The sequence below is a fragment of the Phycodurus eques genome, chromosome 3 (assembly GCF_024500275.1).
Source record: "Phycodurus eques isolate BA_2022a chromosome 3, UOR_Pequ_1.1, whole genome shotgun sequence".
Classification (NCBI taxonomy): domain Eukaryota; kingdom Metazoa; phylum Chordata; class Actinopteri; order Syngnathiformes; family Syngnathidae; genus Phycodurus; species Phycodurus eques.
This window is the reverse complement of record NC_084527.1, coordinates 7,878,744-7,892,894: the sequence shown is the minus strand read 5'-3', so window position 1 is coordinate 7,892,894 and position 14,151 is coordinate 7,878,744. Positions and strand designations below refer to the sequence as shown.

The following is a 14,151-nucleotide window of genomic DNA, read 5'->3' as shown; positions in this document are numbered from 1 at the left end:
TCTGGCCTCCACTACTCTTTCCTATGACTTCATTGTGTGGCTCATCAACTTTATTCCTCTATAGTTCCCACAGCTCTGCACATCACCCTTGTTCTTAAAAATGTACACCAGCACACTTTTCCTCCATTCCTTAGGCATCTTCTCACACGCTTGAATTCTATTGAACAAGCTGGTCAAAAACTCCACAGCCACCTCTCCTAGATGCTTCCATACCTCCACAGGAATGTCATCAGGACCAACTGCCTTTCCATTTTTCATCCTCTTTAATGCCTTTCTAACTTCCCCCTTACTAATCAGTGCCACTTCCTGGTCCACCACACTTGCCTCTTCTACTCTCCCTTCTTTCTCATTTTCCTCATTCATCAACTCCTTGAAGAATTCTTTTCATCTAGCTAGCACACTGCTGGCACCAGTCAACATAGTTCCATCTCTCTCCTTAATCACTCTAACCTGCTGCACATCCTTCCCATCTAGATCCCTCTGTCTGGCCAACTTGTATAGATCATTTTCTCCTTCTTTAGTGATCAACCTGGCATACATGTCATCATATGCCTCTTGTTTGGCCTTTGCCACCTCTACCTTTGCCATATCTCGCATCTCAATGTATTCCTTTCGCCTCTCCTCAGTCCTCTCAGTGTCCCACTTCTTCTTAGCTAACCTTTTTTCTTGTATGATTTCATGTACTGTGAGGTTCCACCACCAAGTCTCCTTCTCTCCTTTCCTTCCAGAAGATACACCAAGTACTCTCCTGCCTGCCTCTCTGATCACCTTAGCTGCAGTGGTCCAGTCTTCTGGAAGCTCCTCCTGTCCACCGAGAGCCTGTCTCACCTCTTCCCAAAAAGATGCACAACACTCGTCCTGTCTCAGCTTCCACCACATGGTTCAGTTTTAAGCCGGATGCCCTTCCTGATGCAACCCTCTGCATTTACCCGGGCTTGGGACCGGCCTACAGTTTGCACTGCCTTGTGCCCCCCATAGGGCTGCATTCTCAAACTTCTAAATAATAATAATAATAATAAGATGCCTCTTGGAATCTCGACCTGTATGATAAAGAAGTGGCTATTGTATTAGCTGATATAGGTGCTACATATCCACTAAATATAGCAAACGAAAATGTCAGTAGAATGACACTAATAGAAAAAGCACTTTGGCCCAGTCTTTTGACTGTCTTCTTGATTGTATTTCTTTATACACAATAAGTGATGTTTTAAGTAACACACACACACACACACACACACACACACACACACACATACATATATATATATATATATATATATATATATATTATTATTATTATTATTAATCAGTTTATTTGAAAGGGGACAATGACATTTCATAAAACACATGAAATACACATGGTTAAAAAAGCCAGAATTAGCCAGAAGGCTAGTTTTCATCTGTAGTCCCCTGGCCATGATGTAAAAAAGCAGTAAAATACATCTACAAGACAATATAATATAAAACAGGATACATAAAGACTTACTATTAAGAGAGAATAAAACCACAAATCATTTGATCATAACAAAAAAAAAAAAAAAAAACATAACATACTTGTCCTTTAGTGTTGGCAGCTATAGGTGTTAACTAACCACATTTTCAGTTTTTTTGTGAAGGCCTTGTATGTTGTAAGCAGTTTAACCTCCTCAGGTACTGAGTTCCACTCACCAGCGCTCCTCACTGACCAGGCTGACTTACTGAAAGTGCTCCTGCGCAGAGGAATGAGACAGTCACCTCTGACAGAGCCTCGAGTGACACGCTCAGAGCTGTTTCTTTGGCTGATGAACTCAGCCAGAGGAGCTGGAGCCAAATCATGCAGTACTTTATAAATCAAATTTAAATCTGCAAATATGTGAAGACTGTCCCAGTTTATATATATATATATATATATATATATATATATATATATATATATATATATATATATATATATATAACTTAAGCACGGTATAATAGAATAAAACTTAAATTGCTGATGTGTCTGCAACACAAGAACCTCTCAGCGCTGGAGTCTGCAGTCATTCATAAAGCTGTATTTTGGCCCCCTTAACCAATGCTCCCAAGGAGAAACGTTTGCAGTGGGCTCAGAAATACATGAAGACTGCTTTCCAAAGTTCTAGCTAGTTGGTGGACGGCCACCATGTTCCAATTAGGCTGCAAAGTCTGCAAGGATCTGGCTGAGTGATGTTTTGAGCCAGAATAATGCCGAGTGAAACAGTTGGTCCCTTTAGGGTTCCTGAAGGTGTTTAAATGACCTCTAAAATAATTTCTAAAGACGAGAAAAAGCACCATACTATGCTGCCGAAAAATACCATTGGGGGAAAAACTCATGCAGTGGGCACCATCATCCCCTTACCCCAACCTAATTGAAAGCCTGTCAACCATCCTTAAAAAAAAAAGAGACAAGTCTCTGAGGGTTGGACGGCAGAATAGCGCAATCCTGAACATCATGAAGCTGCTCGAGGGCCGAACAGGTCGCTTAGCAGATTTGGGATCGAAAGATGGGAGAGTGGTAGGTAGGCAGCTCCGCCGAAACTTGAAGTGTGTCATGCTTTGTTTGACACACACATGTATTATTGCATTTCCTGGTGATGTCACACGTTTCAGCTGTCGCTTTGTTTCCAGGCAGGATTTGTGGAGCGCAATCATTTGCACCCCAAAAGTGACATATAGGATCACATTGTGTTGTGTCCATGGCAACTATCTTAATTGTGTGATCCTTCAGGTGTTTGCTGCTTCCTCTGCTGGTTTCAAGTGCACCGGCTTTGAGATCAACTCCATTCTTGTTGCATATGTCAGGTCAAAGGCCCGTTGGAGCACTGTGCCTTCCAGCCAGGCTACATTTGTTAAAAAATACTTTTGGAAGGTACAGTCATAAATGTATAATAAATTACTTGTCCTGTTCTGCTGTTTGGTCAAGCAGAATAGGGTATCTACAATATATCCCTTTTATGCCACAACAGTGGAGCTTTATTTTTTTTTTTACTACCGTTGCATTTTACTGTCGTTCTTTGTATTATGAGGGATATTTATTGAAAATTTCAGTCGGATAGAATGAGATTTTGCCTCCTACATTTGGAGGGACCAAAAGTAATGGGACAAAAAAAACTCTGGTTGGTAACGCAGTGTGCTTCGGGTCATTGTTCATCTGTGCTGTGAAGCGCTGTCCAATGAATTCTGAAGCATATGGCTGAATATGAGCTGATAATATTGCCCGATACACTTCAGTATTTATTGTATCCTGCTGATTTTGTCAGCAGTCATATCATCAATAAATACAAGGGAATCAGTTCCATTGGCAGCCATACATGCCCATGCCAAGACATTAAAATCACCACCACCACCAGGGTTCCCTAATGTGGCTGTATCAGGTTTTGGATCATGAGCAGTTCATTTCCTTCTCCATATGTTTCTCTTCCCATCACTCAAGGTACAAGTTGATCTTTGTCTCTTCTGTCCATGGGGTGTTCCAAAACTGCAAAGTTTTTTTTTTTTTTAAGATGTTGTATGGCAAACTGTAATCTGGCCTTCCTGTTTTTGAGGCTCACCGATGGTTTACATCTTTACATTCTCAGTATTCACTCTGGTGAAGTATTGTCTTGATTATTGTGTTTGACACACATGCACCTAACTCCTGGAGAGTTTAATAGATCTGGACAACTGTTGTAAAGGTTTTTTTGTTGTTGTTGTTGAGAGGGGTTTCTCTTCTGTAAAACAGTTGCAGTAGAGGCCTGGCAGAGCATCACCAGGATGAAATCCACACTTCCACACTTCAAACTGTAATTGACTGCAAAGGATTTGCAACCAAGTGATCAAAAAGTGAAAGATTGAATTATGATTGTTAATTTGTTTGAATGCTTTTGGTTCCTTAAAAAGCAGGAGGCATACATACAAACTGTTGTAATTCCTACACCGTTCACCTGATTTGAATGCAAATACCCTCAAGTTAAAAGTCTGCAATTACAGCACAATTTGTTTTTGTTTCACTTCAAAATTATTGCGGTCGTGTTTAGGGCCAAAATATTAGAATTGTGTAACACTCCCGATATATATGGACCTGACTGTAAATACATGTACAGTACAGTACATACTTTTTTTTGTATGGTTCTTTCATTAACATTTTGTTGATTTGTTTTCTCCCCATAGACTGATTTATACAGTCCAGCAACGTGCCGGCTTTTCTTTTTTTTTTTGAGCAGTGAGTCGAAGCTCTTCTTAACGTAGCAGTTTGACTGATGCGACCTCACCCGATCGGAGGACAGATGGAGGCGCTCGGAGAGAAGCTGCTGAAAGAGCTTCGCGCGTCGTCGCTTGCCGCTATCCTTTCCCAGGCTGGCCGCATCAATCTATGCTCAACCAGACGTGGGCCTACGACGTCGGCACCGTGCGGTCCGGTCTGAGGGGAAAGTCTCGAGTACTGTGAGTGAGGTCAATCTGTGCCCTTAGGTGATCCTCAGTTTGTGCAATGCTCTGTTATGAAATAAGATTAGGATGATGATTTCAGGGACTGAATCTATGCAATATTTTTGAATGTGCTGCACGAAACAACCACCTTATTTAAGACAAAATCATTTCATTTTTGCATGTGTACTTTAATGTGCCAAAAATTGGCAGATTAGCTTTTTTGCATTGCATATATTGTGTTGTTTTTCTTAAACATATTGAATTTCAAACATCTCTATGGTTTACTCTAAATACTATGCGATGCAATAGCTTTCACTAATACAAAAATATGTAATTTTAGTGTCTTCTCTGTTTGGATCTAAGTGCAGGGCACATATTCAGTAGACAATCAATATGGAACATGGGAAGATGAACCTCTAGCCTGGTGTTGCACACAAAAACAAATCCACCATGGAAGAAAACAGCCTGAAGTTTATTAAAATACAGAAATACTGTATGCACTCACCTGAGTTAAACTGCATTGCATGCACACCAGCAACCAGGGGGAGCTAGTGCTCCAAACAGCTACATTGACTCCAGACAAGACGACTGTATTGCTGCTGATTTGCTTGTGGACGACTAAATACAGTACAAGAGATGTATATTAAAACTAACAAATATTAAAATATTTTGTTTGCTCAAAGTATTCTAGGTCAATTTATTTGTGATTGTTCTCTTTTTTGTTGTTGTTTTTGTTTTGTTTGTTTGTTTGTTTACTGATGCACATCAAATCCAGTCACAACCATGAGAAATTGCTTTAGAGTGTTATATAATATAAATGCAACAAAATATTTTGGAATGTCTATGTACAGTACCTGCAAACTAATAGAGATCAATGAAAGTGCGGCGGATGTCGTGACGTCACAAACGGGGCGGGGTCTAGAGCCCTCACCGCAGTATAAAATGTGAGCCGAGTGCTTTGGGTCAGCATTCAGAGTGCGAGGACGAGGCCAAAGGCATAACTCGCATAAAAACAAAAAACTATTTATACACACAATAAATGGAAGTACAGAGGACTACCAGGCTTCAGCAGGCAAAGAGTGGCAACATGTGCGAGTCGACGCCGAGGTCCGGCGGCGAGTCTCGGCGGAAGAAAGCAGAGGAGCGCGGCTCTCCCTCGGAGATGTCCCGGATCGTTACCGACCCGGCCACCGGCAAGTGCTACTGCCGGGGAAAAGTTCTGGGAAAGGTATAGACAGAAAGACACGTGCACAGCACTTAACTTTTATGCATGAGCTCAATCAGGAATAAAACCAACACTGACGAAATTGTCTTTTGCAGGGAGGTTTTGCCAAGTGCTACGAGATGACCGACCTCGCCACCAGCAAAGTTTACGCAGCCAAGATCATCCCGCATGCGCGCGTCTCTAAACCGCATCAACGGGAGAAGGTATAAACCCACACATGCAACTGTCAATAAAATGCATCACCACAATGACTTAAGTAAAGCAAGTTTTTCAAAAATGTGGATGTTTTCTAGATTGACAGAGAAATCGAGCTGCACCGAATACTCCATCACAAGCACATCGTGCACTTTTACCACCATTTCGAGGACAAGGAGAACATCTACATCCTGCTGGAGTACTGCAGCAGAAAAGTTAGTCACATGCTCAAGTTCAAAGCATGAGGGGTGGGCAATCTTTTTCCTACCGCTTTTACTTACCGGTCCTCTCCTGTGCCCTTGGCTACTTGTTCAGTCCCTTCCTAACATGGTGTAGCACTGCCTTTCCAGTCCACATGGATCAAATCCAAAGTCATATAAATCCACCATATTGCATGACTTTTAATCTGTCATACTAAATCTATGCAGAAAGATGATCCATTGATCGCTTTTTTTTTTTGAACAATTATCATATATTGTGAAATGAAATGCACTCTTATCAGTCATTCCCAACCGCTGTGCCACATCACTTTAGTTTGGCGTGAGAGGTGTGCTTTGATAAATTATCCAATGTCACTTAATTAGAGCAAAAAGATTATTTACTGCAAAAAAAAAAAGTATATTTGTTCTTCTATCTATGCCAGTGACCTATAGTGACTGGCAGCACAAATGCTGAGTAAGTAAATGTGCTAGTTAATTGCAACAAGATTATCATTACTTCAGTATAGATACCTTTTGGGGATTTTTGTTTCGTGGTGTGTTATGAGATTTTTTTTTGTAAAATACAGTATTTGCTGTGACTCAGGATAGGTTGGGAAACACTGAATGGCCCACAGTCTGTAGGTTTGCTGCCCCATTCATGTTTGGATTGAAACCTGACAAGTCTGCATTTGATTCCTGTGGTGACTTGCATGCTTAAACCTTTTTTTTTTTTTTTTTTTTTGCAGTCCTTAGCACACATCCTGAAAGCCCGCAAAGTGCTCACCGAGCCGGAGGTGCGCTACTACTTGCGACAGATCGTCTCAGGACTCAAGTACCTGCATGAACAGGAGATCCTACACAGGGACCTTAAACTCGGTAAGTTTCAGCGTGCATTTGATGGCATGTGTGTTGAATAGAAAAGGATCCTCACCATCTTGCCCTTTCTCATCTTACCCACTATACCCTTTAGGTAATTTTTTCGTAAGCGAATCCATGGAGCTGAAAGTGGGTGACTTTGGTCTGGCAGCCAAGCTGGAGCCGGCGGGGAACAGGAGGAAGACGATCTGCGGGACTCCCAACTATCTTTCCCCCGAGGTGCTGAACAAGCAGGGCCACGGCTGTGAATCAGACATCTGGGCCCTCGGCTGTGTAATGTGAGTAGACTTCTAAATGAGTCTTAATGTGAACCCTCTTATTGCTACTTATACTAAAGAGTCAGAAACTAAAGCATTTATAACTAGAAAATGCATGGTTGTCGATGACTACAATGTGTCCCATAGGGTTGCATATGAAAACCTTTATTTAGCTTAGCTGTCATTGATGTACTTTCTCTTATTGTGGGTGGAGATGTTTGCTAACTGCGGTCATCCTTGGCTGAACCCATACTACGGGATCCAGTTGTACTCAAACTTATATGCACAGACTTGGTAAACATTTTTTTTATATACTTAGTCATGTAATGTAAGTTCATATGTTAACTTTTTTTTTTTGGAACAAAAAATATGCACAGAACTTGGAGGTTCATGCTTATTATTGGACAGCAACAATGTATGAAATGTGGGGAGGAGGAACGCTTGAAAGTATCATAAATTATGCTATTGCACACTATGGAAAAGTTGGTTGAATAAAATCGTAACGCTGTGGTAATCGGTGGATAAATGAAGGTTGTCTACAATCAGGTCTTTGCGGTTAATAAAGCCTCGTGAGAGTTCTGGGTTTGAATCTTTGCTGAGGCCTGTGTGGAGTTTGAATTTGTTTCTCTGGGTTCTCAAGCTTCCTCCCACATTCCAAAAACATTCATGTTAGGTTTATTGAAGACTCTAAATAGACCGTAGGTGCGAATGGATTGTTTGTCTGCATGTACCAGCCGACCAGTCCAGGGTGTACTTTGCCTCTCGACCAAAGTCAGCTGGGATAGGCTCCAGCTCACCAGTGAGCCCAATGAATAAAAGCACTGTAGAAAATAGATGGATAGAGCCTCACGAGCATCTATCTCGCTCCAGGTACACAATGCTTTCGGGAAGGCCGCCCTTCGAAACCACCAACCTGAAAGAGACGTACCGGTGCATCCGGGATGCTCGCTACTCGCTGTCCTCCTCGCTATCGCCGCAGGCCAAGCAGCTCATCACCAGCCTGCTGGCCAAGGTGCCAGAGGACAGACCTGACCTGGAACACATCTTGAGGCATGACTTCTTCACACAGGTGAGATACAATTTTCCATAGGACAGGAGCAACCTCCCTTCTTTCCTTACAGTAGGGTACTGACCCACTTTGGTGTCCCCTAGCAGGGCTTTAGTCCGGAACGTCTGTCGGCGAGCTGTTGTCACTCGGCGCCAGATTTCCATGTCTCCAGTCCTGCCAAGAGTTTCTTCAAGAAAGCAGCAGCGGCCCTCTTTGGAGGCAGGCGGCACAAGGTCAAATACTACGAGACTCTGAGTGAGTAAGACAGACTTACTGAACACCATGCATTCCTCTCTTCAGCCTTCAATGGTGATTTACAGACTTAATCCAACTTTTAATACCAGCACTATGACATCACTTTTTATAGAAATGATCAATATTATCATAAAAACAAAATACAACAGCATGCAATTGTACCACGTACATCATATAGAGCATTTCAGAATCATCATTTATCAAATCGGCCAGCACTAGTGATTCTGAAAGCACTGGGTGGAATACATTCACATGGCAGCACATAGAGGCTGAAATCAGATTGGACAAAACATCCATATGCACTTGCTGGAAAAAAATCCAGCCAAGATAAATGTAATGAAATGAGGGGAATAGATTTTTGGGATTGAATGAATACAATTTCATGGAAACATTCTTAGAATTTAGGGTAGTGCTTCTGTGTTTAGGCCAGTAGAGAAGCCCTTGACAGCCCACTACTGCTGCGCAATTGTGTAGTTTGTCATTGCACTGCATCAAACATAATTTTTCTTGCAGATAAGTTAACCAAAGAGGAAGAGGAGATCTACAAGTTGCAAAATGACCTGGAGCGAACTGTCATCAGTCAGCAGCAGAGCAAAAAGACAGCTGACGTAAGAATGAATTATTCACACTTGCAATTTTACGATGCTCCCTAAGCGGGCAGGTTTTACAGCATGTTCAAAAATTCGGTTATTTTCAACCATTTCGGGTTGAGTCATAGTAGGAGGGGATGAATCCTGCTCCGCCGCCATCACACATTTTCAAACGCTGTCGTCATTTGTTTCATCCTCCTCAGAATGGAAGTCTACTTCCGCCATCTGCCCAAAGCCCCGTCGCCCCGGCAACAGAGAGCCGATCCCTGACGACAACGCGAGATACCATCCGTCTGATCGTCAGGGGGAGTCTGGGGAGTTGCAGCAGCAACAGCGAATGTGAGTTATTACAGTCGTACTCTGGCCACTTCATTAGGTACACTGCAGTTTAATGACGTCATGAAAGAGCCGTATTCAAAATCCTACAATAAGCCTGCTTATACTTTTAATATGAGGGTAACACGGTGACTTGTTGGTTAGCACGTCTGCCTCAGAGCTCCGTTCTTGCTTGGATTTTCTCTCCGAGCCAGAACACTGCCATCAAGTTTTGATATTGAAAATAAACGACTGAGACTCAGTGGAGCTGACTGCTAACATTTGTAGCTAACACTATCCACCGACTCTCTCAACTTTATTTCTAGAGCACTTAAAAAAAAAAGAAAAATCAACCACAGCAACAACAAAGTGCTGTTTTACACTTATATGGCTTTTAAGAATGTTAAAAGTAAAATAAAATACCTGTATAATTGATACAGATTTAATGATTGGTCATTGGACTTGTGTTTAGCAATCCGCCTCGCAGTTCTAAGGTTTGGGGTTTGACTCCAGCCTTCCTGCTTGCATGGGTTTTCCTAGGTTACTCTGTCTTTCTCCCATATTCCCAAAACATAAATGTTTCTTTCATGGAAGACTTTAAATTAGGTGTGAATCTGTGACTGTTTGTCTATATGTCCCCTGCAATTGACTGGCGACCAGTTCAGGGTGTACCCCGTCTTTCGGACTAAGTCAGATGGGTTAGGCTGCAGCTCAGCCTAATAAGGACAAGCGCTACAGAAAATAGATGGACTGGCAGTATTTTCCTTCTGTCCCTCTGATGGATCTATTTGTGCAGGGGTACCTAATAAAGTGTCCATTGAGTGTATACACAAGCAAATGAAATGCTAACGTCCATACAATGTCGTCCCTAAAGGTCTAGAGTACAACAGCACGGGGAGCGTGGCCGACACGGTCGCCGGTGTGTTGAGGGGATGCCTGGACAGCATGCCTAAAGGTGAGTCAATTATCTCAACCAAGTACGACGGTCCCGACATATGCGGTTTCGAGTTTTGAATCAATTCAGCGGATGCTTCGGAAAGTGATTAAAACATAACGCGTCCTGACTTTGGGTTGTTGGTGGAAGATTATAATGCTCCAAAACCTGAAGTCTGTAAGGGCAAAGCTTTATCACTCAATGAAGCATCCTCTGAATCAACAGTAGCGTTTGTTGATGCTGAGTTCCGGTGCAGTGCTCCACATAGACTTTCCCTGGCTCTGCACAAATGCCTGCTTTAGGAGTTTGGTGTTTTCTTCAGTGGTGGTAGTAGCAGGCCTTCCGCTGCGTGATTTGTCAAGAACGGTTTCCGTTTCAAGAAGCTCGCCACTGATAGCGTATATTATACTACGCGTTGAAGTAGTGTGCGTGGAACAGTTGCTAACCAAAACGGCAACACCTAAACAATGAATTAAAGCCTCGAGACTAAATGCTTGTTGTCAACCTGCATTATGTGGAGTCAGTATCTTTAGCGACAATTCTCCACAGTGTTGTGTGCGTTTGTGTTTGTTCCGGGGAGTTAAGGGTTAGGGTCAGTACATACCTTCTTCCTTTTTCCAGGATTTAAGTATAATTATCTCAGTTCATAGATGCCATAGTCCAAATAGTTGCTGAGTCCATTTGAACTACATTGCTAACCAAAACAGCAGCACTTACAGATGAATTCAAGCCTGGAGACTCACCATTTGCTGTAAATTCGCTGATCTAAAATATGATCTTACAGTGTCTTTAATGGTGTATTTAATTATTTCTTTAATTGTTAACCAAAACAGCAGCACCTACCCACAAATTCAAGCCAGGAGACTTACCGAATGTTGTAAATGTTATTTGGAGATGAGTCCAATAGACTCTGACATGTGTTTGGTCATCAGTGGTGCGTGCTTCATTTTCCGAGGGAGCGACACAACTTATTGCTTCCTCCTATTAATTCTGAAAGTTCGAAAAATTGACGCCTGGTCCCATTTGCAGTTGAGTAACTGAACACCCCCTTGGCCACTATGTGCCGAAATGCATTTGTCACAACAGAACAGTATGTCTTGTGTTGCATTCAGGAAAACTAGGAATTATGCCTTAAGCTTTTAAAGGCCTCCACTCTAATAAACGCCTGCCCGCATCCGGCCCCTCACCCCAATCTTTCCAGAAATATTTCCGTACGGAACATTTATGATGTTAGTGCACCTATTTGATAGTCGGGAATATAAATTGCACGCAGTCTTCCTGGTAAATGAGTCCTAATCCGCGTTGTTGTTCTGTTCTGTCCTGCAGCCGACAACATTCCTCAGAGCGCAAATAGCTGCGGACTTCAGTGGGTGACCAAGTGGGTGGACTACTCTAACAAGTACGGCTTTGGATACCAGTTGTCCGACCACACCGTGGGCGTTCTCTTCAACAATGGCACTCACATGAGCCTCCTGCCAGACAGAAAGTACGCGCCACCCCAAATGTTACGCTATGCAAATGTTGCCAAGTGCTGTTCAGCCACTGCCAAAAAAGGATCTGCTTGAGCTTTTTAAAGGGTTTGTCTCACTCTGTTTATCTCTACTTCATCACCAGGACAATCCATTATTATGCAGAGTTGGGCCAGGGCTCTGTTTTCCCCACCTGCGAGGTTCCTGAACACTTTGTGGGCCAAGTGACTGTGCTCAAGTACTTTTCCCACTACATGGAGGAGAACCTCATGGATGTAAGCGCTCTCTCATTCATTCTGTTCCTTGATGATAGCATGTCGCGGCATGTCGAATGATAACGCTGTGTTGTGTTCTCAGGGCGGGGACCTGGGTAGTATGACGGATGCGCACATGCCCAGACTCTATCTGCTCCAGTGGCTGAAATCAGACCGCGCCCTCATGATGCTCTTTAATGACGGCACTTTTCAGGTAAACACTCTCATGGAAAACACGGCTGGTTGCCAGGAGCAGCGAGATAACAGTAATAAACTCAGATCAACAGCAAATGGGGAGGAAGAAAACATAATATTCAACTAGAAATGCGTGCATCCTATCTATATATGCCATAAAAGTGATTCGGCAAGACAATTAAGTTCTAATAGTAAGGGGATCTTAAATTAAATTGAAAACATCTTCCTTGAAGTTTGCGAGGTCAAACCGAAAAAACAATAACATTTGTCAGAATGACCGTTTTTGTGCGCCATCCCCTGTATGTTGTGCTGCATTCATGAAAACTGGGTATTAGGACATATCTCTTATGAAGTAAGGAAATAGGAAAATGAAGTAGCAGAGCTCAAGTGTCCTCACAATCATCATGGTAATTTAATAAAGTGGACACAAATATTTTCCCCCACTAATTACAAGTAGAACATTTGCGTTTTAGTCCATTACACTTTTCTAATTCAAAGCTCTGTTTTCGGGAATGCAAAATTTTAACTGTAAACAGGAAGCCCAAAACAAGAACCGTAACAAAAACAAACACTTATCAGGTGAAAGCTTATTTGGGGGAGTCGAAAGGAAAAAAAAATAGCACATGGCCTTACAAACCATTAGGGGTATTGAACTCTTTTAGGTCGTAAGCCACATGGTAATTCTGGTTTCCCCCGGAGTGCTAAAAATCACATAATTTATCATCACACGTACACAGATACGTCTGCATTTCATTGTTATATATTTTAACAACAGAATGAGTTTGGAATCAGAAGTCATGAAAATGGTGACAATTGAATATCTAAGTATGCAACGATTGTTTAATTTAGGTTGAAGGAAAAAAAGGAAATAATTCATCAATAATTGGAAATGGAAATAATTCATCAATAATTTTAACAACTGTTGTTGTCATTTATTATTATTCCCAAAGGTGAACTTTTACCACGACCACACCAAGATCATCCTGTGCTGCCAGAGGGACGAGTACATGCTGACCTACATCAACGAGGACCGCATCTCCAAGACCTTCAAGCTCAGCTCACTGCTGGCGTCCGGCTGCCCCGCTGACCTGCGCGAGCGCATGCTATACTCTCTCAACATGCTGCTGCAGAGGTGCAGCTAAAGACCCTACCCCCACATAAATACAGTAGAGCATGTGTGTGTATTAGACACATGGAGTTGCATATCCTGCAGAGCTTGAATCCATCGGGGAGGAACTGCGCAAGTGGAATTATGGAGGAACAACAGACAGTGGATAATAAAAGTGACTATGCAATGGAGGGAAAATGAGGTTTCACTGGAGGAAAAACAAATATGTTGGACCAAGGAATGTTGGTATGATCCAGATGTGTTGGACAAAGAGAGAGAAAGAGGATGTCTTTTGGGAAGACCAAAAAGCTGGGCTGGCACTAGCTTGAATGTTAAAAAAGAGGCTGCTAGACGGTCTTACTGTTGTAAATGATGTACAGTGTAAGCTTACCCGCCATGCAGAATCATGCTAATATGTGTGTGGATGGGCCAGGGTTCAAGTATTTTTTTAAATATGTACGTCTGTATGTGTGTGTGTATCTGAGTCAGTGTGTGTGTGTGGGAGGGTTGTAATATGTGGAAAAAAAAAAAAAAAAAAGATTTCTTCTCTTTAATGACGAGTGAACGCACAGAGGTGGAGGAGGAGGCTTTTTTTTTGGGGGGGGGGGGGGATGGTTAAAAAGCCATCACCCTGGTGAAAAAAATGTACTACATAACTTATTGTGTACAAACAAGTGCCGTATTTATTTATTTAATAATAAAGTGCATTTTCTTAAAAAAATGAAAATTGCATTTTTTTTTTTTTTTTTTTTTTTTTTTTTTAAATTAGTACTTGCATTTACAGCACATGTGTCAAATTTAAGGCACGGTGGCTGTAACCGGTCTG

The 14,151-nt window shown here is 42.1% G+C and overlaps 2 protein-coding genes across 3 annotated transcripts; both read left to right on the top strand.

Annotated features, from left to right (window-relative positions):
• The first annotated feature begins 2,329 nt into the window (after positions 1 to 2,329).
• On the top strand, positions 2,330 to 4,423 carry si:dkey-190g11.3 (uncharacterized protein LOC567059 homolog). The gene is given in 4 exon segments (XM_061671113.1): positions 2,330 to 2,512; positions 2,726 to 2,866; positions 4,263 to 4,299; positions 4,302 to 4,423. Coding segments are annotated over 4 exon segments (483 nt in total).
• Positions 4,424 to 5,388: 965 nt separating this feature from the next.
• On the top strand, positions 5,389 to 13,886 carry plk2b (polo-like kinase 2b (Drosophila)). 2 transcript variants are annotated; one of them, XM_061671881.1, is made up of 14 exons: positions 5,389 to 5,632; positions 5,725 to 5,832; positions 5,923 to 6,039; positions 6,771 to 6,900; positions 6,995 to 7,178; positions 8,028 to 8,226; positions 8,313 to 8,460; positions 8,974 to 9,068; positions 9,254 to 9,389; positions 10,240 to 10,320; positions 11,626 to 11,785; positions 11,914 to 12,043; positions 12,126 to 12,236; positions 13,168 to 13,886. In XM_061671881.1, exons 1-14 carry the CDS (start codon positions 5,444 to 5,446, stop codon positions 13,357 to 13,359), a joined length of 1,980 nt encoding a protein of 659 aa, XP_061527865.1. In that variant the 5' UTR covers positions 5,389 to 5,443; the 3' UTR covers positions 13,360 to 13,886. The 2 variants fall into 2 exon arrangements, with proteins under 2 accessions (XP_061527865.1, XP_061527864.1); XM_061671880.1 differs by having other exon boundaries at positions 8,310 to 8,460.
• The last annotated feature ends 265 nt before the right edge of the window (positions 13,887 to 14,151 follow it).

Coding starts and splice junctions, on each gene's coding strand:
- plk2b (XM_061671880.1), top strand. CDS start 5,444: ATGGAAGTACAGAGGACTACCAGGCTTCAGCAGGCAAAGAGTGGCAAC. Junction 9,069..9,253: donor AGAGCAAAAAGACAGCTGAC/GTAAGAATGAAT, acceptor CATCCTCCTCAG/AATGGAAGTCTACTTCCGCC. Junction 10,321..11,625: donor CCTGGACAGCATGCCTAAAG/GTGAGTCAATTA, acceptor TCTGTCCTGCAG/CCGACAACATTCCTCAGAGC.